Genomic DNA, 23,672 nt, shown 5'->3' on the forward strand with positions numbered 1-23,672 from the left:
TACTCAAATTAGTCAATTGGTTTTTATGTTAAAGACTAGAGGTAATTTTAAAAAATAAAAAAATAAAGTAGCATTCACCACCCTAATATTATTTTCTAGGTACATCTAATACTTATTTATAGTATATCCAACACCTTAATGTTAGCTTTTGGTTCTTTCAGCACCCTAGTTTTGATTATGACGCATCTAGAATTTTAAATCATAAATGAAATTAGATTGCTAGATATAACTAAAAATAACATTAACATGGTAGATGGACCATCAAAATATTACTGGAGCAATGGATGCATGATAATTAAGATTAACATGCTCACCTAAAAAATAATATTAAGATACTAGATGCTATTTTACTCTATAAAGACTTTTTTTTATTAGATAAGTGTAAGGGAAAATTGGTAAAAAAAATCCATGTTTGAAATTTTAATTAAACAGAAAGACCTGAATTGAATTGTGCAAGTACAAGTATGATCCGTGAGTGCAACATATCATCCGCTATGTGCAATATGTCACACGCAGCAAATGATCAGCGGATGATATGTTGCACTCACGGATCATACTTGCACTTACACAATTTCAGGTCCTTCTGACCAATTAAAATTTCAAACAGGGATTTTTTACTAATTTTTTCTAAGTGTAACTAGTAAATTAATAATGGGTTAAGGTGCAAATCAACCCATGAAATATTGTCTTAAACTAACATTGACTGTTTAACAAATATATCAACCAAGAAAATAGAGTAAAAATACACATAAAATTTTCAATGGTTTTAACATTTTTGTGCCATTTTTTACCTATATGTTTGCCAAACAGTCAACGTTAGTTGATTCAATAATCATGGTTTTTTTTTTTACCATTTTAAAAACTTCATATATGCTTTTACATAAGAAAAGGTTATGGTGTTAAAAGCTATAACGAAATATTTCATGCATAGTTTTTTTTAATTTTATAATTTTCAGGTTTTTTATTGGTCTTTTCCATTCATAGAATAATTTCTAATGCAAATAATTAAAATACATGCTTTAAACAAATCAACGCACATTTTTTTTATAAACAATTGACTAGTTAATTTTTATGATATCTGGAAATTAACTATATATCCAATAGCTAATATTTAATATATTATAATAATATTAAATAATAAAAATGCATGTAAATAAATTTAACCTATATAAATAAATATTATAGTAATCAAAACGCAAGAGATAAAAAATATAAAAATTATAAAATATTTTAATAAAACCCTGCAAAGGTGGTGGTGCGTGTATGTTAATCTCTATCACTTAAATATGTACTGATTAATTAATATTAATATTATAATAATATTTTGACAATATATTAAATCTCAATGATTTGATCAATGATAAAAATAATAAATGAAGATGAAGTAAAGAGAAAGCTAAGTGGAGACATTCTTATCATTTTAATTTTTGGAAGAGAAATGTTTTCACTTTACTTTCTCTCCGCTTCCTTCTTCTGCTTATGAGAAGAACTCAAACTGAACAAGACTGGATTAGGGAATGAAGCAAAACATATGAAAAAATTGATGTAAGACCCGTGAAAAGGCATAACAAAACAAATGGCAATGCCGAATAGCAATGAAAAAGCAAAAGCCCAAAAACACTGGGGTTGTGGGTTTGAGGGTGAAAAAAATAGCTTATTTTTTATTGGCCTTTTGAAAAATTGGTTAAAAATTTCATTGAGCAATTTAATTTATGTTTGAACTAGCAAATTTATAAAAATATAAGTTATTTTGGATTATTATTAAAAAAACAAGTTTAGTTATCTATTTAACTCTCAAGTACTCCTCCGGTCCTTATTATAAGACCCAATTTGACTTTTTATTTGGTCCTAATTATAAGACCCAATCCATTTTGTCTCTTATATTTATGTATTTTTTTCCAAGATAATCCTTCTAATAATGATAGTTTTAGCCAATATACTTAATTAGCAAGGATATTTTAGGAATGATAACACTTATTTATTATAAATAACCAACTTAACTTACTTCCTTAATCTCCTCAAATAAGTCAATTGGGTCTTATAATTAGGACCGGAGGAGTAATATTTGTTGTGATTCCATATGTTAAGTGGTTTTGATCGATGAATAGTTCAATGAACAAAATCAACAAAAATATTTTTTTTAAAAAATAGTTATTATAAATAATTAACTTAATAAGTGACAACATCAACCATCATTGTCAGCCTATAAACACAGTTGCATAATAGATGACCCAAAACCTAGTCCAAAAAAAAAAAGGAAAAATAACCAAAAAAGAAGGTAAAAATTATTAAATGTCAAGTAAGGAATATCAATAAAAATTTGTTGTTATTTGCAAATTAAGTATTGTTACCAAACCTGACCTGAAATTTAGTAATTTCTAGTTTTTTTGTCATTTTCCTAAAAAAAAAGAAAATCAAACGTGCTTATTCCCCCTCCAATCGTGAATCCAATAAAATGTGCCACACCAAACCATTATAACTCCAAATATCTAGATTTGTTTAGCGGTATTCACGGGACGAGACAGGATTGGGATAGGCCAGTCCTGGTCTCATCCTGGTGAATAGGAACAGGATAGGGACATCTCATCCCTCTACCCCCTTGGGTTTTGGACCTTATTTAATTTTTTATTAGGCTTGTGACTTCGTTTTTGTTTTTTTGGGCCTTGAAAGTCTATGAAAATTTAATTTTGGGCCTTTGAATGGACATAGTGACATTTTAAATGTAACAAAAACACCTCTTTACATCAGACAGTTTATCGCCTCAAAGATGAAATTCAGGCCCCGGCGAGAAGAATCTGTGAGAGCGATATAGGGGAGTTTAGTGACAAAGTGCACAGCATCTTGGGGAGTTCAAAGCCGGAGGGACAGGGCAAGAATTTCACAGCTACACAATCAGAGATCAGATAGCAGAGCCTCAAGAAGGATGAGCTTCGAGGCGACGACAGGGGGAGAGAGACCGCCGAACACGACTCACGGGGGTAAGGGCTTTCACGACGACGTAATGTTTAGAGCAGTCAGTAGAGTGAAGGCCCAAGAAGGATTATCAGTTTGACCAGCTACGGCGATCTCAGCACTGGTGGGGAGAGTCTCACAAAGCTCTGAGCTAGCGAGAGGGAAATGGACTCAAGAGACAATTTGCTTTGAAAATAAAAACTAATTAGACTATAAGCATCTCCTACACATCCCTGCGTGAAGCAGAGCTGGCGTGGGGAGAGACACAGTGAGAATTAATCAATTAGCCGAGGATCCCTTCCGTGATTAGGTCTCTCAAATACAAGAAAATTAGTCACAGGAGCATGGGAGTCTTATAATTTCATTAGATTGGGAGATTGCATAAGGAGAGCACCCTTTTACCTTGATGATTGGTAGGGATCAAGAGTCGAAGGCTAAGCAGACTCGAAGAAGAAGGAAGAGGGTGTGAGAGAGACCGAAACGCCACGACAAGCCACTGGCCCATGAAAATTAATTGACGATCTTGTCGGGAGACAAAGCATGAGTTGGTGATAGACAGTGACGAGTGTAGCTGGATCACATGGCATGAGAGGCCGAGACGAGAGGGAGATCTGCAAGAGTAGAAGCCGTTAATGGGGAGCTCCAAATGGTATTAGAAATTAGGGTAAGGGAGTGGTCTTTGTTAATTTGTTAAATATTTCCAAATTTTTTTTAGATTATATACACTGAGACGGGACAAGGACAGGATAACCCAGTCCCATGTCTCGTCTGGTCCTGAAATTATTTTGTCCCATCCCATCCCATCCCAAAGTCGTTAGGATTAGGACAGACCCATATAGATTTGTTTATAGATCCAGTGATACTCCAAAATTTATCAATAGACTGATTTAAAACTATGAAAAAATTAGCCTTTTTTTATTATATTGGAAATGGTAATGATCCGGCCAAAAGAGGATTATTTAGAGCAGGCTCAATGGATAATGAAGATAGAACAACCTATCTTCTATCTTTAGTGATAAAGGGAAAAGGCAATAGACCGGGAAAAGCCACAGATAGGAAAGAAGATGAGAGGCAAAATCATCACCCAGAAGGAAGTATTGCTGGCCCTGCTAAGAGAAGAAGCTGAGGGAACTATACAAAAGAAACACACACGAGGGCATGGCTGATATTCAATTAGAGCCAGAATTGGGTTTGATTGGAGCCGTATATTTCGAGCAATTGAAGATTACTCGGCATTGCCTGTTGGTTGGTTCCCGGTGCTTGACGCTTCGCTGCTGCTCTACGAAGAAATCCTATTTCAGACAACAAACCCCTGCAAATAATTCGCATCACTGCAAAATCTTAACTTTGTGGGCAGCAAGTTGAGCAACCATTTTTTGTTGGCCTCAGAGCAACCAGTTAAACTCAAGAGTGAGGAATGGAATTTGTTTTGGTGTCATTAAACGGAATTTTATGCACCTTTTATTTATTTTATTATTTTCTCGTTTTCGGTATCCTTCCCGAACCCGGTCTCATTGCGTTTATGACAGTTCACAGTTGTTTCAGCCGGCTTTTATTGAATAGAAAATTTCTTCGCTCTGACCTTGACTAAACCCCCGGCCGCGGCAGTTGACTTTTGAATACTGGTGCGAAGGAGCCTGCTTTTACTCAATCTCTTGAACAGAGTGACTTACTGCACTTTTATAGTATTAAATTAACGTGTAAACAATAGTGGAAGGGAAAAAGAGAAATAGAAGAGGGGAGAAAAAGAAGGGGAAGAGAGAGGAACATGAACGAAATCGGGTGTTTAACGAGGAATGATTTGATCGCAGCGTTGATCTGAATAACGCTAGAACGCTAGCGTATCTCGTGGGATTAAGGCACCTATTCTCCCTCTCGTTCTAATTTTGGTTAACAACGGGAAGACAAAGTGCTCGATTCAAATGGGGATTTGCTGGGGTTCTCCAGAGGACAACCCAGGCATCACCAGCACATCTGATCACCTTAGTGCAGGTAGCATAAGGAAACTCGTATTGCCTTATTCGGTCTCTTTCTCCTGTTTTGGGTGGTTCACTTTACTTTTCATCGATTGGATTTTAAAGAGCACTTCAATTAAATTGCTTCGATCTTGCTGATTCTCTTTGCCGTATTTCTGTACTGGAATTCTTTTCCCTTATCGCTGCTGGCTCTTTTATGCAGCTACAACGGGAACATCCCGGACTACCAGCAATGCTACTACCGCTACTACTTCTTACGGGAGCGGAAGCATCTCCATAAATAGCCAGTTTTCCGAGTCCAGTGGTGGCGAAGCTTATCCAAATGGGCAGATTTTGCCTGCTGCAAATTTAAGGACATTCACTTTTGCAGAATTGAAGGCTGCTACTAAGAATTTTAGAGTTGATACAGTACTTGGAGAAGGAGGCTTTGGAAAAGTCTTCAAGGGTTGGCTTGAAGAAAAGGCAACACCAAAAAATGGAAGTGGAACGGTCGTTGCCGTTAAAAAATTGAACTCAGAGAGCTTACAAGGATTTGAGGAATGGCAGGTAATTCTACCTTGCTTTGACCAAGATAAATGGCGTGGGTTCACCAACCTCATTTGTGCCTGTTGAATTTAGCAATAATTACGGCAATAAAAGGGGAAGGCGATGATCTTAAATGTACACCTGTCTGTTGTAGCAGAAATTTTCATATCAGGCAAAAACATTATTCTTTATTCCCTCGACCTCGGGAAAAAATAAAATTTCTTTATGAGAGAACCTGCACCCTAACAAAACAGATAAAACGCATTAACAACGGTAAATAGCAAGAAGTTGAGGAATAACTGGGGTTTTGATATTGATATTCGATAAGAACTGAATCAGAAATGTATATCTGGTAGAACTCTCTCAACAACGCTTCTACTTCCCAAAAGACAGAACTTCTCTCTGGCTGAAACCGAAGTACAAAAGCCCAAAATGCTACTACAACACTGCTATACCCTGGCTGCACCTAAATCCTACTCATTCACCCTCTCTTTACCCTTACGGCCAGGATCCTCTTTATAATTCTCTTAACTGCTGGTATTACCCTTTTCTACATCCTTTCCCTTTTTTAATCTTCTGCTATAGGTCTTCGGAAATGATATGTAAGTCTATTGTGAATCTTGAGTTCTATCACATTCGTTGATTGTTTTTGCTTCCAGCTGCGACTCTTGTTCTCCTTACTTCAAGCTTCTTGCTTGATTTACTTTGTCCGACAGAGATTATTGCAGAATATTTATTTTATTAGTAGCTAGATTTATAGATAAGAGTGAATGGTACTGGACCTCCTTGCAAATCCCTTTCCCCTCACGGATGGAAAGTGTAGTAGAATAGCACCTGATATCAGTAAACAATGGTTTGAGAACAACAACACTTCAAAATCTTCCCGCTTTACTAGGAAGGTAGATTTGATTTGATTTGATTTTTTTTTTGGCGAGACTTAGTTAGCTGTAGTAGTGAGAGTGCTAAGTTGTGCTCTAAAGTATAGATCATTGTTTGGCATGAACAAGCAAGTAACGCAGCTAAAAGCAAACTACGAAAAGCTGCATGTCCGATTTGTTTCCCATTTAGAGCTGTAATTTGGTTGTATAAAGCAAACTTTATACATGCTTTGATTAAATTTGTGGAGGAGATCGGACCTCTCAAGAGGTTGAGTCGGTTGAGTACGCATTGGTTTATCAATTTTTTCAATTCATTGCATTGGTCAAGTTGTTAGGTAAAATTCAAGATATCTCAAGATTCATCTTATAATGCAAAGCATCCCCTCACTTTAAGAAGAGTCTGCCTTTGCGTGGAATTACCTCAGTTTTAGGAATTGATGAATTGTGGGTTTACTCATATAAATGCATTCAAGTATTGAGAAAAGAGATGTACCTGTTTTCTCAAATTTCTGCAAATATGGACTTACAAATTTGTTGCTATATTAACGGTTCATTCATGTTGTGCAGTCGGAAATAAATTTTCTGGGACGGCTTTCTCATCCTAACCTCGTTAAGCTGTTAGGATACTGTTGGGAAGAAAATGAGCTTCTTCTCGTCTATGAATTCATGCAAAAGGGCAGTCTGGAAAATCATTTATTTGGAAGTGAGTGACAAGTTAAATATCACTGCTTGTCTCAGCTGGATGGGTCAAAACATTAAATAGTCTTTTAGGCATCTTAAAAATCGACAGCTAACATTTTTATGCTTTTGCAAGGGGGTTCTGCTGTTCAACCACTTTCATGGGACATTAGGCTTAAGATTGCAATTGGAGCGGCTCGTGGTTTGGCATTCTTGCACACATCTGAGAAAGTAATTTACCGTGATTTCAAGGCCTCCAATATATTGCTCGATGGGGTGAGTTTCATAAAATATACAAATTCTTAACCAAGTATTTTTTCTTTTTGACCATGTCTTAACCAAGTATTAATGACGTTTGGGAATATTGAATTTAGTCCTTAGAATTTTATACACTTTTTAATTTTGGTTCTATAATTCATAATTTGTAATTGAATCCTTCCTGTTCACAAATTTTTTTAAGGGAGTTCCTACTGTTAAAATTTTATGAGTAATTATTAAATTTGATTGATATAATTAATTATAGGTTTAAGGTGCAAGTTTGCCCGAACGTTTTTTTGGATGCAAATTTGCTCAAGAAGTTTAAAATCGCAACAATATTGCTCCTTATTGTTAAAAGTGTTAGCTATCAACGTCACTTTAACGGTAGAGGCCAACATTGCTACAATTTTAAACTTTCAGGGCAAATTTACATTTTAGCCCTCAATTTTACATTATTCTAATATGATATGATGATTTGATTTGTGGCAACAAATGCAACAGAAATAATGAAGCAAAATAAACTCACTTCTATGATAGAATATTGATAAAAAATATAATGATAAGGGCAAAATTAAATAAATTTTGAACCATAAGGATTTAGTTATAAATTTTAAAGCAGTTGGAATGAAATTAAAATTTGAGTGAAACTATGAAGAGTGTATATATATGTTCGTTTTGCAACTTTTTTTGTAAGATGTAGTGAGAAAAATGGGGTTTATTAGTGAGAGGGATGATGACAGGAAAGACAAATCATGGGAGCTAATTTTCTTAAACGGGTTTTGAGTTGGTTTGATCTACCTCCCATATTACACTAGAGTACACTACAAGGTCAAAAGTCTGTTCCATGACTAGTAGGTATATTTTCAACAGCTGTTTTGATTCGTACCATCTTTTTATGGACATAGATTTTGGTCTTGTTTGTGATCATTGGAGTATAATAAAATGCATAATTCGGGTTCACAGAAAAGCTATTTTCCAGAACAATCATCAATGCTAGAGATTTTTTTTTCAGTGTAGAATAAGTGAATAACTAATGCGATCCATGACTTAAACGTGCATTGGATTCTGGCTGTGGTACAGTCTTATACTGCAAAAATTTCAGACTTCGGCTTGGCAAAATTGGCACCTTCAGCTAGTCGATCCCATGTAACAACAAGGGTGATGGGCACGTTTGGCTATGCGGCTCCTGAATATGTGGCAACAGGTTAACTCTGCATTTTTTGGGTTTCTTCATTGGTTTTTGTGCGCCCATATACATGGGATTTGTTTTGTCATGGATAATAAAATTTATTTTGAACAAAATCTGACCTAGTCAAATTAATTTATGATCAACATCATCAATCAGTATATGGGGTTGCTTTATCCAGGGCATCTGTACGTGAAGAGTGACGTGTATGGATTTGGAGTTGTTTTGGTTGAGATCCTGACAGCCCTTCGGGCACTAGATCAAAACCGCCCCAGCGGCCAACATAGTCTTGTGGACTGGGTGAAACCATACTTACATGATGGAAGAAAATTGAAGAGCATAATGGATTCACGGTTGGAGGGAAAATATCCATCCAAATCTGCTTTTCGTATAGCTCAACTTGCTTTAAAATGTCTTGCATTAGAACCTAAACATCGGCCATCAATGAAGGAAGTTTTGGAGAACTTGGAGCGGATTCAGGCTGCCAATGACAGGCCTGGAGAGCCTAGACTCCGTTCTACTCGTAACGTGGCTTCCCATCGTGTTACCCGACCTTTGCGCCCTCGATCTCATTGAATCAATCATTCCATGCCATTGGTTCTATTGTATTATTTGTATCTCCAATTGATTAAAGCAATCTCAATTCTCCAATTTCTTTATAGTAACGGCGAGATTTATACCGCTTTTGGTGGGGTGGGGCCCCCGTGGGGGATGGAGAACAGTGAGATTTGTACTGCTGAATCACGTGTTACCAAACTAGCTCTGTTCATGTAATTCATCACCGTTTGAGTGACAGGCTAGGCGGTAATTATGGTTGTTATTTAATTTTAATCCCGGATAGGCTAGCTCTGTTCATTTTGGCGTGGTGCCTGACCTTAATAAACTTCGCAGGAGAACGATGACTTGATGGACTTTGTGTGCCAATCAGTGATTACTAGGCAAGCTTGACTCAGATTTGGCAAGTTTTGCCAAGGGATCCCCCGCGATTATCATTATGAAAAATGCCCAGCAGTTGTCATCACATAATTAAATAATATCTTGAATTGAATGTTGCATAATTACATAATAATAGTACTCCTTCCGTCTTAATATGAGGACCGTATGGGGTGAATTCCATGAATCCATGTTTTTTTTTTATGTGTAAGATCTAGGGAGTGTTTGGATAAAAACCAAACCATAGTTTCAGAAGTGTTTTTACAGATTACGAAGTAAATATGTGGAGGAGGTTACCTCGTTTTGCGGAAAAGTGCTTCTGAAACCACGGTTTTAGAGCACCCAAACAGAGCCCTAGTCTGGGAAGGCCTTAGGCTGAACAAGAAAGCTAGAAGTCTAGTCTAATCTAATACCAACTCGAGATCTGGGCTAATCGCTCTTTTTACGCAGAGGGTATTATATCAAGGTGACTTTTTGGTTCAAAAAATTACTAAGGTGATTGGTAAATTTCTAGAGATAGCCAGATTTCTTAGCTGCACGAGTTATATGCTTGTGTGGGTACATTATATATAGAAATTCTAATTGCATAAAGGGGTAATAACAAGTTCATTTCTGAAGCATCTTAAACCACTTCAAGTCCCTAAATTTCTTTGGTAACTTCTAAGAAAATTCCAATTGTATCATACGTCCTTGTTTTGTATAGGTTTTTATATTCTAACCTTTTGAGAATGGGCTAAGTTTGCTCTTTGACCTCAGACAATGATAGAGGTGAAGAGACAAAATGAGAAGACACGCAAATAAAATGAACAGCAGAACACAAAACCAACCCTACTTTTCAACCCAACTCGTTAAACTTGGCGGCTGAAAAGATTGCACTGTTGGACCTCTCATTGTCCATCAAACTTTTCCCAGTTAGCAAATAAAGCAACATCCCATATTTAAAACCTTATCATTGGATTTATGGGAAATTGCTGGATAATTTTGCTCCATACCTCCATTGTTGCTAAAATGTTTTATCATAAATTTCTGGAGAAAGAGACGGTTCTTGACTGATTATGGATGGTGACAGATGTCCACTGTTGATGGAGGAGATAAAAGATGAACGGGGACCCAGATAAATGAGGAAAGGAAGTTAAATCATTTTTGTTAGTGGCGTTAAAACTGGAATGAAGAATGAAGTGTTAAAAATTGTTCAATGTCAATGCTTGCAAGTCACGACCTTACGTCAGCAGTCAGCGCAAAAATATAAAGACGAAATGCGGGGGAAAAATAAAAGATGGGTTAGAAATATACAAACAGGACAAGAAAAGCCGCGTCGAGTTTAATTGAAAAATCTATAGACAGAAATGGCGACAGTGGTCAGCAACTCAGCATCCTTTTGTTTATTAGTTTAATTTTTATTTTACTACATTCAATACTTAAGGTGTTGTTTAGTTTTTATTTTGGTACTAAATATAAAATTATAATCTATTTTGTCTCTCATATTTATATATATTTTTTAAAATAATCATTCTAATAATGATAGTTCTAATCAATATACTTGATTATCAATGATATTTTAAAAAAAACAACACATATTTATTATAAATAACTAATTTAACTTCTTTCTTTAATATTTTCAAATTAGTTAACTAGCTCTTATATTATTTTTATTTTTTATATGTATATATTTTTTTTAAAAAATAACAATAGTTTTAACTAATACATTTAATTAATAAAAATATTTTTAAAAAATAACATTTATTTTATATTTTATATTTCAGACCGGATAATATTTATTTATTTATTTGACATTGAAGTCCTAAAGCAAACGCCGCAGTATTTTAGAATCAGAAATCATTCAACCGAAGAAGGTGGTCAGCATTGTCCGCCGATCTTTCTCGGCAGCAACCATTCTATAATTAACGAAACCATAAATTAAGATAATCCAACAAGATCAAACTATTTTTTTTTCCAGGCCAAGCAGCAACGGAGGCAGACGCATCTGCCGGAGGCGCAAGAGAAAAAGAGAGACCCAATTACGACTTCAATGGAAACTTAAGGTTTCAGATCAGCGCGAGGCAATTATTTTATCAATCCTCTCTCAATTGCTTACATTCTCATCATTTGGTAAGCGACATCTACTATATCTGCACAAGCTTGAAGCTGTTTGCGGCTCAGGATTCTACTTTCGCATTTGACGGCTTTAAATGATTGCTTTCCTTGTTTTCTTTAGAGATTATTTTTATTTGTATGTAAATATTCATGCTACGTTGATTCATTTCTTTTGTTCTCTCCGTTATCGGTAAATAGGTGGGCAATTTTCTTTCTTTGTTTCTCTGATTTCTTTTTTAATTTGGTTGTGTAGTGGAATGAATCGATCCTTTCTCGCAAGATTCAAAATGATTTCATCTCATCTTTCTGTAATCTTTATGTTAGACTTACTTTTAATTATCAATCCTCAGTAAACTGATGACAGATCGTTGGATGAGGATAAGGGCGTAAAAATACCTGCGTGATTGTTTCATGGGCAACTCATGCCGTGGATCTTTGAAAGGGAAACATTTTCAGGGCTTCAGCCAGCCCGAAGACCATTCCACTGCCCATTCCAAGCGCAACATTTCTTCTGATTGCTCTAACTCAGATTATTACGTCTCCAGCTTGAACTCCCAGAAGCCCGTGGCCAAAGAAAACCCAAATAAAGATATTAGTAACGACTCTTGTACAGAGCAATACAGCAATAACAGTAATCCACCCTTCATTATTCCACCCAAGAAAGACGCCATCATGAGGCGGGGGGTTGATAACCAAGCATATTATGTATTGGGTCATAAGACTCCCAATATCCGTGATCTTTATTCTCTAGGCCGTAAATTAGGGCAGGGACAATTTGGCACCACTTATTTATGCACTGAGAATTCCACTGGCACTGAATATGCATGTAAGTCCATCTCTAAGAGGAAGTTGATCTCTAAGGAAGATGTTGAGGATGTTAGGAGGGAAATTCAGATAATGCACCATTTAGCAGGTCACAAGAATATTGTTACAATCAAGGGTGCTTATGAGGATCCATTGTATGTTCATATTGTCATGGAGCTATGTTCTGGGGGAGAGTTGTTTGATCGCATTATCCAGAGGGGCCACTACAGCGAAAGAAAGGCTGCAGAATTGACCAAAATTATTGTAGGAGTTGTTGAGGCATGTCACTCCCTTGGGGTTATGCATAGAGATCTCAAGCCTGAAAATTTTTTATTGGTCAACAAAGACGATGATTTCTCTCTTAAAGCTATTGACTTTGGGCTTTCTGTTTTCTTCAAACCCGGTAATTGTTATTCCTTTATATGATTTCTTACAACAATTGTAGTTTGGAGAAGAGCAAAGAAGCATTTTGAGAACAAGATTCTCCAGTAGGATCTACTCTATGCTTCTGCTCTCTTCATAAGAACATCAATATTTTTTTATTTTTTTTTACCTGCTCATTTTCACACAGTATCTTCTTTTTGTTCTTTTGAATTTGGAAAAATATATTCTGCCGCTGAAGCCCTGTCTTTAAATATCACTTGAGTATAATCCATTTGTTTTATACGTTGAGTATACGTAGTTATTGGGAAAGACCTTGGCATTTCAATGGGTGTTTTTCAAATTTTAACTCTAGAAAACCTTACTGCTTCAGGTCAAATTTTCACTGATGTAGTTGGTAGTCCTTATTATGTTGCTCCTGAGGTTCTCCTTAAGCATTATGGGCCAGAAGCAGATGTATGGACAGCGGGTGTTATACTGTATATACTGCTTAGTGGTGTGCCACCATTTTGGGCAGGTACATGTCACGGCAGACACTCTTAGTTTTTCCTCCTTACTCTGTTCTATCACTAAAAAGGCATTATTTTTGGAATTCAGAAACCCAGCAGGGCATATTTGATGCGGTGTTGAAGGGACATATAGATTTTGAATCCGATCCCTGGCCTCTAATATCTGATAGTGCAAAAGATTTGATTCGGAAGATGCTTTGTTCTCAACCTTCAGAAAGGCTAACTGCCCATGAAGTGTTGTGTATGTTCGTCCCTCTATAATTTTCTTTTTTATCTCACCATTAGAAAATAAAAAGAGGTGGCCATCAAATAATGAGTGGGATGGATGCTAATTCTTCTGTCTAGTTACTGTTGGTGGATGTTTAATGCCAACTAATAAGAGTGCATAGCAAATTGATTAAGGTTGTTGATGTCCCACTGGCATTGCTTCATTCATGGTAGATTCCTTCCATAGATGACCTAGTCCTTCTTTGCAAACTTTTAGATACATACAGATACAGGTTGTTTTATCCTTGAGATCAGACATTCTTCAGCTTTATGGGGTTAATATCTTCGATATATTTATTAAGACATTGAATTACATACATGCTAGGGTTTTCATTATTCTATTTTGCAATGTAGTTTCTTGCAAATGTGCGTGTATACATCATGTGCATATGAGCGTGTACATACCCAAAAAATAATATAAAGGTCAAAAACTCTAAAGTTCATTTTTGGTGCTCTTTTAGGTCATCCCTGGATATGTGAAAATGGAGTTGCCCCTGATAGCGCGCTGGATCCTGCTGTCCTCTCTCGTCTCAAACAGTTCTCTGCGATGAATAAGTTAAAGAAAATGGCTTTGCGGGTAGGAGCTGAATAACGTGTAAATAGTTCGATATTTACATGATATATTTGCATGGACACGCAAATGTATAAGATGAGTTGATAATATAATACTTATATATACATGTCTAACGATATCAATGCTCTTAGTCATCCATTCTTTGCGCATAAGGAAAGCTAAATGATGCTTCAATATGCTTCAATAGGTATGTATTTAAATGGTACATATACATGGACGCACAAATGTAAAAGATGAATTGATAATTGATAATTGGTAGTAATACTTCTTTATGCATGTGTTTTGGTATCTGTGCTCATATTCATGCATCATAAATTCTTTTCAAAATGATATGACAATGCATCCTTTTCCCTGTCTAAGTTATATGAATGTTTACTGATTTGTGACCCAATAACAAATCAATAAGCATTCATTGATTTGTTATTTGGTCACGGGGGCAATACATCTTTGTGCATATCTTGGAGGCCAGATGAATAATATTGTATTGTGCTTCTGTGTTGACCTTCATCTCCAATGTTCCTTCATCTTTATCTTTTTGTCTTGTTGAATTTCTGTTTCTTATTACGAATATTCCTCTTTTCCTGCCAGTTTTAAGATGAAGACAGTTCTGATATGCAATGCTGATTTTCAGCATGCCTCTAGGTGTGACTGTAGATCAATGTGAAAGAATTGACAATTGCCTGTTTTATCCTATTTTCCTAGGTAATTGCTGAAAGTCTGTCTGAAGAGGAGATTGCAGGTCTAAAAGAGATGTTTAAGGCCATGGATACTGATAACAGTGGCGCAATCACTTTTGATGAACTCAAGGCTGGGTTGAGAAGATATGGATCAACCCTTAAGGATACAGAAATTCGTGATCTTATGGAAGCGGTAGGATGTCATTTCCAAGAAAGATGCACTTTCATGCTTTCTTTATTTTTCTTTCTTTTATCTTTTATGAAAAAGAATCTTCTCTGAAAAGAAATCTTTTCCTTCCATATTTTTACTGTTACTTTGTATTTTGTTCTAGTTCAATTTTTCAGTTGTTTGTATCTTCTTCGTTGCAAGTTAAATGCACATCTAAAAAGAAGCACCGAAAGTAGTTTAAAAAAGAAGAAGACATTTTCAATTTTCCTATTTAAATGATTTTGTTCTTGGGATCTCAGAACATGTCTTTGTTGGAATTGAGCCTAGGTTTTCATATGATTCCTGCAGTGTAAGCCTTTGGTTTTATATTATATATGATGCAAATTGACCGGTGTATTTGGGTTTGTTCATCTGCAGTGATGGTTGCAGTTTTACATTTATGTAGTGTTCCTTGTATCTGTCAAGAACTTGATCATGTTCCGTTCAGCTGAAATGCTTGATTGTTTTTAGGCTGATGTAGACAACAGTGGAACAATAGACTATGGGGAGTTTGTTGCTGCGACAGTTCATCTAAACAAGTTAGAGCGTGAGGAGCATTTAATTGCAGCCTTCCAATATTTTGACAAGGATGGAAGTGGTTATATTACAGTTGATGAGCTTCAACAAGCTTGTATAGAACATAACATGACCGATGTCTTTCTTGAAGATATTATTAGGGAAGTGGATCAAGATAATGTAAGTAATTTATAATTCTTTTATTTGATGCATTCAATTCATGTAGGAAAGCTGTATTGGCTTCATAGAGATGTTAGAAGATTCATGACTAACTGATAAGAGGTCACTAACTACCTACTATAGGCATAGAACACGTAGGAGATTGGAATAGGGAACGCAGGAGTTGGGTTGATCCCGAACTAACTTGAGAGATCAGGGAAGTTGGTATAAAGGGAAATGGGAGATCGTGGGGATAAGGGAGAAGATGTAAGGAAGTCATGTATTGCGACTCGAAGCCACTAATTGCTCCATTGATCCACTGGGCATGATTTAAGGATTTTATTTCTGTTATTTACTTTCTTAGTCTTGTATTATAAATAGCCACTCTAGATGCTTGTCAGTGGCAGGGAGTTGATTATGTGTGTAAAATCTGAGGTGAACAATGATTAGTTTTGCAAAAGTATATTTCTATTAATTTTTTAGTGGGCAATGGTTAAAATATACTGAATTTTTTTACATTTAACATAGCATGGATATGTTGACATTCACTGTGGTTATTTGATCCAGTGTGGGCGGGATAAAAATAATTTTGGGAGTGACTTGAATTCTAGGTTTTGTGTTCAACAAATCAAAACAATGTTCCTTAAATTCTTAAACTAGTTATGCATTTCACTTCCAGTTATATTTGTTTTTGAATTTAAACTATATTTTAGTGGGTACTCAAGTGGAATGGGAAACCTCCCCAAAAAACTTGTTTTAGTTTTTGAGGTGAGAGAACCGAAGTACCAAACCACTCAAGTGCCCCATAGTGCATATTTTATTGCTCCAAATGGGACATAAGCATCTCACTTATCCATTTTATTGAGTCGTTTTAAAAGTGGGGTTAGAAGTTTTCAGTTAATTTTTCTTACTTTTTAATCTTACATGTTCTCTTTATTAGAATTTTATAACCCCACTTATCCTTTTTTTTTTTTTTTAATATCCAAGTCATTAAAATCTCTCATCCCCTGCATTTCCCTCCAACCAAAAAGGGGTTTAGTCTCCATCATTTGGCTCCTCTTGGAGGGCCAATGTCCTAACTTTGCTCAATTTCCTTGTTGGTCTGTATTCTCAACAAATCAGAACCATGCACAAGAAGCTTCCCCCGAAAGTTAACTATGGAAGTAAGAGAACCAATCCATTCAAATATCCTATTGAATATTCCATGCTACTTCATGTGGGACGTAGACATGCGTAGTCGCCATCACATTCTTCACAAGGGACTAATCATTTGTTCAATTAATTATAAACGTTGTTCATAGTTTAATTAGTTTTCTTTTTCCCCCATTTTTCAGCAAGTTATTCATAAAAACACTTTTAATATTGGTTATAGAGTCATTGAGATAGTAATATATGAAACAAACTACTTGCATAAAACACCAACTAGTGCATATATAATTTTGATAATCGGTAGTTCTGCTAAATAAATATGTTGATTGTTTCCAATGTAACTAGCTTTTTTAAATTGACTACAGCCTGCCAATTGCAGCTACATTAGTATATTGATAAGGAGATCTAGCCTTTTTTTTCAATGACTTCTGTCCTGCTGCCTAAGTGTATGCGTTTTAGAAAAACTGAGTTTGTTTATGTTTTCTAATTTGTATGATTATGTTGAACACCATACGCTGTTTACTAAGAAAGGAAAATGGTAGAATCTAGTATTTCTTTCTATTGATACAAATGGTTGGGGTTAGACTCTGTGCAGCCGGTAAAAATGCTTTATTAGAGATAAATGAGTATAGATTTGCTGATCCAAATGATAGGCTCGACTTAAAAAAACTCATTGCTTAAAGGTAATTCAGTGTATATTGTTTATTATTTAGAGTATCATCTTTCTATTATGATATGCTAGATGCCTAACATCCAGGAATTTTTAAAAATAAAGATATAATATTAACAAGATAAAGCAGGAGCAATGGCAGCAAGAAAATGATAAGTGAATAAAATCTATCTCATCACATTAAGACGTGGTGAGCACGATGACATTTTTGACCTGACATTAGAACTTCTACGACCAAATAATTGAGCCCCCCTCCCCCCCCCCCCAAAAAAAAAAAAAAAACACACACACACACACACACACCCCAAAAAAAGGGGGGAAAAAGAAGCCTTTTGTGATTCTTCTGGGTTAGGCCCATGCCTTATCCATGCTTCTAGTCCAAAAGGCTTTTGTGTTAGGCCTTGTGTTGACAATATTTATATCGGTTGTTCACTCAACAACTTTTGGGGTCATAGACACGATCTACCTATTAAACATCTTCTGCTTAGACATATTATTTAAGAAAAACAAAACAAGACTTCTAAGTCTAATCAGATGTACCTACTTACATTACTATGTTGATAAAGAAGCAAGATGTGGTAACATGTAGTATTTTGTTGCCTAGCTGCTGTGCATGTTACTAGAACTAAGTTGTTATGCATACATACATACACACAGATTTGGCAAGCTGTGCTTGTTGGCTGGATCAAACCCAGATACTGCGTGTCACAAGGCTCACCTAGGTGTCATCAGGCCAAGAGGCCTTTGACTAAGTTGTTATATTTTCTGATCTTTATGATTATTTAACAATAGAATTTTGCTAAGAGAAAGAGAAAGGTCATTGATAGAATTGAGTGTTCATTTATATGGATGCAAATGACTAGGATTGGACTCCATGCAGTTAGTGTGTATACCTTGTCAAAGATATTTATAACTTAAAGGTTTTTGGTTGAAAATATTTTTAACCTGATATTAGAGCTTCTATAACCAAATGACTGAGACTTTTTTTTTTTTTTTTGGTTGCTCATTCTTCTTGGTTGAGCCCATGCTTTGTCCATGTTTTAAGTCCAAAGTGTGAGGCTTTGTGTTAACATTATTAATACTGGGTGTTCACTCAAAACTTAAACTTTTGGGTTGATAGTCTTGATCTTCCTATTGTACTTCTCCTCATCAGATATGTTATTTTAGAAAAACAAAACTCGTATGCTGAAATCACCATTCTTATGAGACCAGGAAATATCTGCGCTTAAACAGTCTAGCATTTCTCTTGCATTTTAAATTTTCATTGAGTTCCTGTGCCTTTCCTAATCCAATGATGCTTAATGAATTTGTATCTTTTATTCTAGGACGGAAGGATTGATTATGGTGAATTTGTTGCCATGATGCAAAAAGGCAATGCTGGAGTTGGAAGAAGGACTATGCGCAACAGTCTCAATCTGAGCATGAGAGATGCACCAGGTAATTATTAGGTTAGGTATACGCTGATTGTGTAACTTTAGTTAAAATGCTACTTTGGATTTTAAGCTCTTTGTTCTTTTGATTGGACGATTAATTCTCATGAATTTCTGAGATGAGTTAGATAATCCCATTGCTGGTCATGGAGAGTTTATTTGTGAAACATGCCCCCTCTATCATTTGTGGAAGCATATATTGTTAAACCCAAAATTATGGATTTGGCCTCACTCAGGCTTAATTTTTCACTCATGCTTTCTATCAAGTATTTCTTTTTTATTTTATTGTTTTTTAATTTATAAAAGCAATGAATGATTCCACTTCTCAAAATGAAATATTCTGCCTCCAGCTTGTATTCCTCTGCAATTTGTGGGAAGCTTGATGTCAAATTATTGTTAACGATGTTGAGAAGACGTTATGGATGGCACATTTTGCAATAGTGACCAACTTATTAGTATGATGCAATTACATCATCTTTGTTTTTTGCTGTACTCAATTCTCTCACCCATAACTATAGCGTAATTCATTGGCTTCAGAGCTTTACTCAAAGCATGAGCACTTCTATAGCAGCATTTAGTGCTACTCTCTTTCAATTATTGTCGCCAAGTAGTGGAGTCATCCGTGAGAACCCTCTGATATCACGAAGCTGAGCGTGCAAGCTAAGCAATAGTGTGCACTCGTTCTTAATTTCCTCCAAAACCTTTGCAGATTCTTCTTCCCTTTCTACAATGGCCACTCCAGCCACCTGTATGGTCGCCAATCTCCTGAAAGAAAAAAAAGGAGAATTACAATAAGGTCCCCAGGAAGGAAAATAATTACAAAATAAGTCTAGAGTTGTCATTTCCCACTCTAGAACTTGTTATTATAAGATGCTTAGATTGTTATTGAGGCTTTTTAGTAATTATTTTCTTTCTTTAAGACCTGATTGTAATTCTCCCAAGAAAGAAAGAAAAAAATCGTGGTAGTTGAAGGGTGCAGCAATGCTGGGCTTTTCCTTTAGATCTTTCTCTGCGTTTTCATAGTAGCTCCTTCTCCAGTCCACAATATAATCCGAAGTTAACAACTGCATTTAGACAAAAATAGTTGTTAAAAGGAAGTTATATCACTAAACATGTAAACAACTCTGGTCAAAAGTTAATATAAATTAATTATAATGAATTAATTACTTATAAAGTTTAATTGCACAGAAAGGCAAAACAAAAAAGTAATAGTAAATGCTCTAGCTATTGTCAAACTTGATTTATATTTTCAACTGCGTGTTTGGATATTCATGTAAGTTGAGACTAAGCTCCTTTCACATAAATTACTTTTAAAACCATGGTTTGGTTCCCAAACACCCCATAGCCAAGTTGGGAGAAAAGGACTTCTGTTATGGACCTGAGGAGTATAAGAATGCAGGGATGTCTAGATAGCCTTGATCACAATGCAGTTAAGTTAAACGAGAGTTAGTCAGTGGTATTGCATGTCAGATAGTTTGTTCCAAAAAGAAGGAAAGGAAAAACACAGAGAGAGAGAGAGAGAGAGAGAGAGAGAGAGAGAGGAGAGCTTTGGAAACTTGAGTAGGCGCAATGAAGGAGATGAAAGCGACGCTTGTCTTATGGAGGCAAAGATATTTCCAAGTTGCGATCCGGTAATCAAATAAATGACCAAACTTAGGCCAATAGCCCAATACCCAGCAAAGGATATATCGGGTAGTAGGCTGACAATCAGAATAGCAAGTTTTGCCCAACAAAGGAGTTACCTCTGGTTTCAGAAGAAAAGACATTGAATACCACAAAGGAAAGGAGAGTGCTGCTGGTGATGCTCCCTCTGGAAGGGAGCATCCCCAAGAAGAATTTCATTGTGTAGCAACCACTACAGTGGCTACATATTTAACTATGGTCCTGTAATTGTGGGAAGAGTATGAAAAATTACTTGGTCTCAAAGCACAGCTGGAGAAAGCACCCTTTCTGTTAAGCTTAAAAATTTGAGAAAGCAGTCTTTCCTACATTCTCACGGAGATGCACGTTGTGGTAATTCAGGATGACATCTACTTACAGATGAATTTCATGCGGTTTTTATTGGAAGGGCGTGGAAAAAGATATGAGGAAGTTTAAATTTAGCAAGCCCTAGGCCTTTTCCAATCATTAATTTATTCCTTTAAATGTTTCAACTGAATTGTCTATGGACTTGATCGGGGCTTGCCTATGTTGCGCCCTGAGTAATTTTGGTTGTGGTGGACAGATTAAGCAAGGCAACCCATTTGATGGCAAAACATATATATTCTGCATTGGAAGTGACAATAGTATTCATGAATAATATTGTGAACATTCATGGATTTTCTAAGAGTATTTTCTCTTAACAAGGTGATTTTGAGCTCTTTCACTTGCGCGGAGTTGAACTTGACCACTTCAACTTATCGCCCGCAATTGGATGGTTAAATTGAAGTCCCAAATAAGTGCCTGGACTAATGCCACCATATCCTTGCATGTATGTTTGTTACTTGAGTGATTTGTAATGCATGCATGCGTGAGTTTTAACATTTTATGAATTGAGTTGGTATGATAGATTTTTATTTTTTTTTAATTAGAGAGGGATTTAACCCACAACCTTCTAAGTGAGTATTCATGCCATTAGGCTACAAAATCATTGGCATGATGAAATGTTTTCATGTACCCCTTGAGGCAAAGAAAGAAAGAGAGCCTTGTAGCTAAGCAAGGGCACTTTATGACTAGGAACCCTGGTGACGAAGATAACCGTTATGTCCAGTAATGTACCTTCGTGGCAAACCCAGATGGCAAAGGTCTGAACATAGTAGTTCTCCCTGGCCACAGAATGATATGTGGGGAAGGTAAGGTAAGATATAAATTCTTCAGTTAGCTATGAACCAAAACGTTCGGTATCTCTAGAATGAATATTTAATGCATGCTTGTATTTGATTTTTCGAGACCATTGTTGTTTAGTGACCTTCAACCGTTACCCACACAAACATGCAGAATGTAAGGTGATTTGATTTGATCTGGTCTGGGAAAATCTCATTTTTGCTTCTTGTGATAGCTCTAAAAGCACTTCCTGTTGTCGAATGATTTGTCATTTGTCCGAAGTTGCCTCTAGATTAGCTGGTCATTCTAACTTGGTATTTAAAACTGTTAAACATTTATTGCCATGGTTTTTTTCCACCCCTCTAAACACCATGGGATATACTCCTCCGGTTTTTAATATATGACCCAATTTTTGAGTTGGTTTTGGTCTTAAATATAAGATCCATTTTTCATATTTATTAATTTTTTCTAAATTACCCCTATAGATACTCCCTCAACCATAATCAAGTAGAAGATGGAGATGGGGTATTAAGAAAGATGATTATGATGTTTTAGGAAAAATGTGTCAGTTTTCTTATAATTAACTAACTTACCTAACTTCCTTAATCTAATCAAATTAGTTAAATGGGTCTTATATTAAGGATCGGAGGAGTATATGTATATTTAAATCCTTTGACGGTTAAATTCTAGCTGTATACTCGTCCTCTGTTCTGACGTGCCATTTGGACAGGTTGTACAGCGAAGACAGAGAGAGAAGACTAAAGCAGATCTCTTCAAATCTGAACTGTGGATGCTCTTTGGAAGTGGCACTAATTAAGTGTTGCATTTATGTTGTATGATTGCAAACATCGTTGATTGTCATAAACTTCTGTGTTAGGTGTCACAGCGATATAAAGTTGACAAGTCATTTTGCCGGCATTTTGATGAGGGCATTCTGTTTATAGTTTGAGTTGGATGTGTTGATCCTTCAGGGTAATTTTTTTCAAAACAGGCATTAGATGCCGACTTTTACATTCGTCATCAAGATTTCCGATTAAAGTATAATGTGTATAATATGTGTATAATTTTTTTAATAGTAGTATATGTACTTCGATTACGAAATGTTGTCATGATATATTTATTATTATGATCTTTCTTTTATATGGTTTTCGTGTTAATGCAAACAAAGTGCTAATTATTTCTGCTTTCAATCTATTTTTTCTCTCATTTTCTTTTCTTTCAAAATTTTTTCATCCGAAGTCCAAACTGACCGTTAAGAGTGTTTGTTCTGTTTTTATTCTATTTGTGCTTTTTGTTCCATTTTTTCCTTGGGATAATTTTTTATTCACGTTTCTTTTATTTAAGATATATATTAAAAGGGTAAATAATTTTTAAATTTTTGTAATACTATAACTAAAACGTTAAAAAGATTATTACGATGTTCATATCATTTACAATCTTCTAATTCACTTTTTCTTTGTTTCTTACACGATGCTCCCAATGTGACTTTGGAGGTAGGCCTTTCTAGGGCGCTGAGGATGCTGTTGAGTTTAGTTTACAGAGTAAGATGTAAACAATTCCTAAATCCTAAATTTACCTATCAAATATTTCGTTAGGAACACTAAATACCATGAACTTTTTTTCTGAATAAAAAGGTATACACAGCTTTTAAAATGGTGTACGGCTATTAAGTCAACTAATTGACCATTTAATAAATAATTCAGCTAAGAAAAGCGTTTTTGTACCATTTTAGAAACTTCGTGTATATTTTTGCATTTAACTTATAATATTTTACATAGAGAAGCTTGAAAACGTGAATTATCAATTTGAAAAGTTAAGGAAATGTAATTACAGAGAGAGAAATCCTTTCTAAATTGGAATTTTAAAATTTAGTGAAATGACAAAAATACCTTTTGTCTTTTTTTTTTTTTTTAAAAAATCTCAATCCCTCACCGGCGGCCGGTAGGCGCCTCTGGCCACTGATGTGGTGGCTGCCGGTGAAGTTTTTTTGTGACACTATTTTTTTTTTTTGGAATGAGATAATATTGATTCAAAGTGGCAGGGGGT

At 35.6% G+C, this 23,672-nt stretch overlaps 2 protein-coding genes across 5 annotated transcripts; both read left to right on the forward strand.

Moving 5' to 3' along the window:
- Positions 1-2,830: 2,830 nt before the first annotated feature.
- LOC114748593 (probable serine/threonine-protein kinase PIX13) lies at positions 2,831-9,308 on the forward strand. The gene is made up of 6 exons (XM_028937019.1): positions 2,831-4,944; positions 5,131-5,474; positions 6,899-7,034; positions 7,146-7,285; positions 8,348-8,471; positions 8,635-9,308. Exons 1-6 carry the CDS (start codon positions 4,875-4,877, stop codon positions 9,027-9,029), a joined length of 1,209 nt encoding a protein of 402 aa, XP_028792852.1. The 5' UTR covers positions 2,831-4,874; the 3' UTR covers positions 9,030-9,308.
- A 1,916-nt stretch (positions 9,309-11,224) lies between these two features.
- Positions 11,225-22,763, forward strand: LOC114748596 (calcium-dependent protein kinase 26). Of its 4 annotated transcripts, none has more exons than XM_028937030.1 (9): positions 11,225-11,495; positions 11,845-12,687; positions 13,039-13,182; positions 13,263-13,415; positions 13,903-14,018; positions 14,718-14,885; positions 15,372-15,596; positions 18,720-18,831; positions 22,357-22,763. In XM_028937030.1, the coding sequence occupies exons 2-9, from the start codon at positions 11,892-11,894 to the stop codon at positions 22,386-22,388; spliced, it is 1,746 nt and encodes a 581-aa protein (XP_028792863.1). In that variant the 5' UTR covers positions 11,225-11,495; positions 11,845-11,891; the 3' UTR covers positions 22,389-22,763. The 4 variants fall into 4 exon arrangements, with proteins under 4 accessions (XP_028792863.1, XP_028792860.1, XP_028792862.1 ...); XM_028937027.1 differs by having other exon boundaries at positions 11,226-11,495; positions 11,831-12,687; XM_028937029.1 differs by lacking the exon at positions 11,225-11,495 and adding an exon at positions 11,514-11,571 and having other exon boundaries at positions 11,831-12,687.
- Positions 22,764-23,672: the final 909 nt, after the last annotated feature.

The sequence above is a fragment of the Neltuma alba genome, unplaced genomic scaffold, assembly GCF_004799145.2.
Source record: "Neltuma alba isolate B1F8T4 unplaced genomic scaffold, ASM479914v2 tig00005752_pilon, whole genome shotgun sequence".
In the NCBI taxonomy this organism is placed as follows: Eukaryota; Viridiplantae; Streptophyta; class Magnoliopsida; order Fabales; family Fabaceae; genus Neltuma; species Neltuma alba.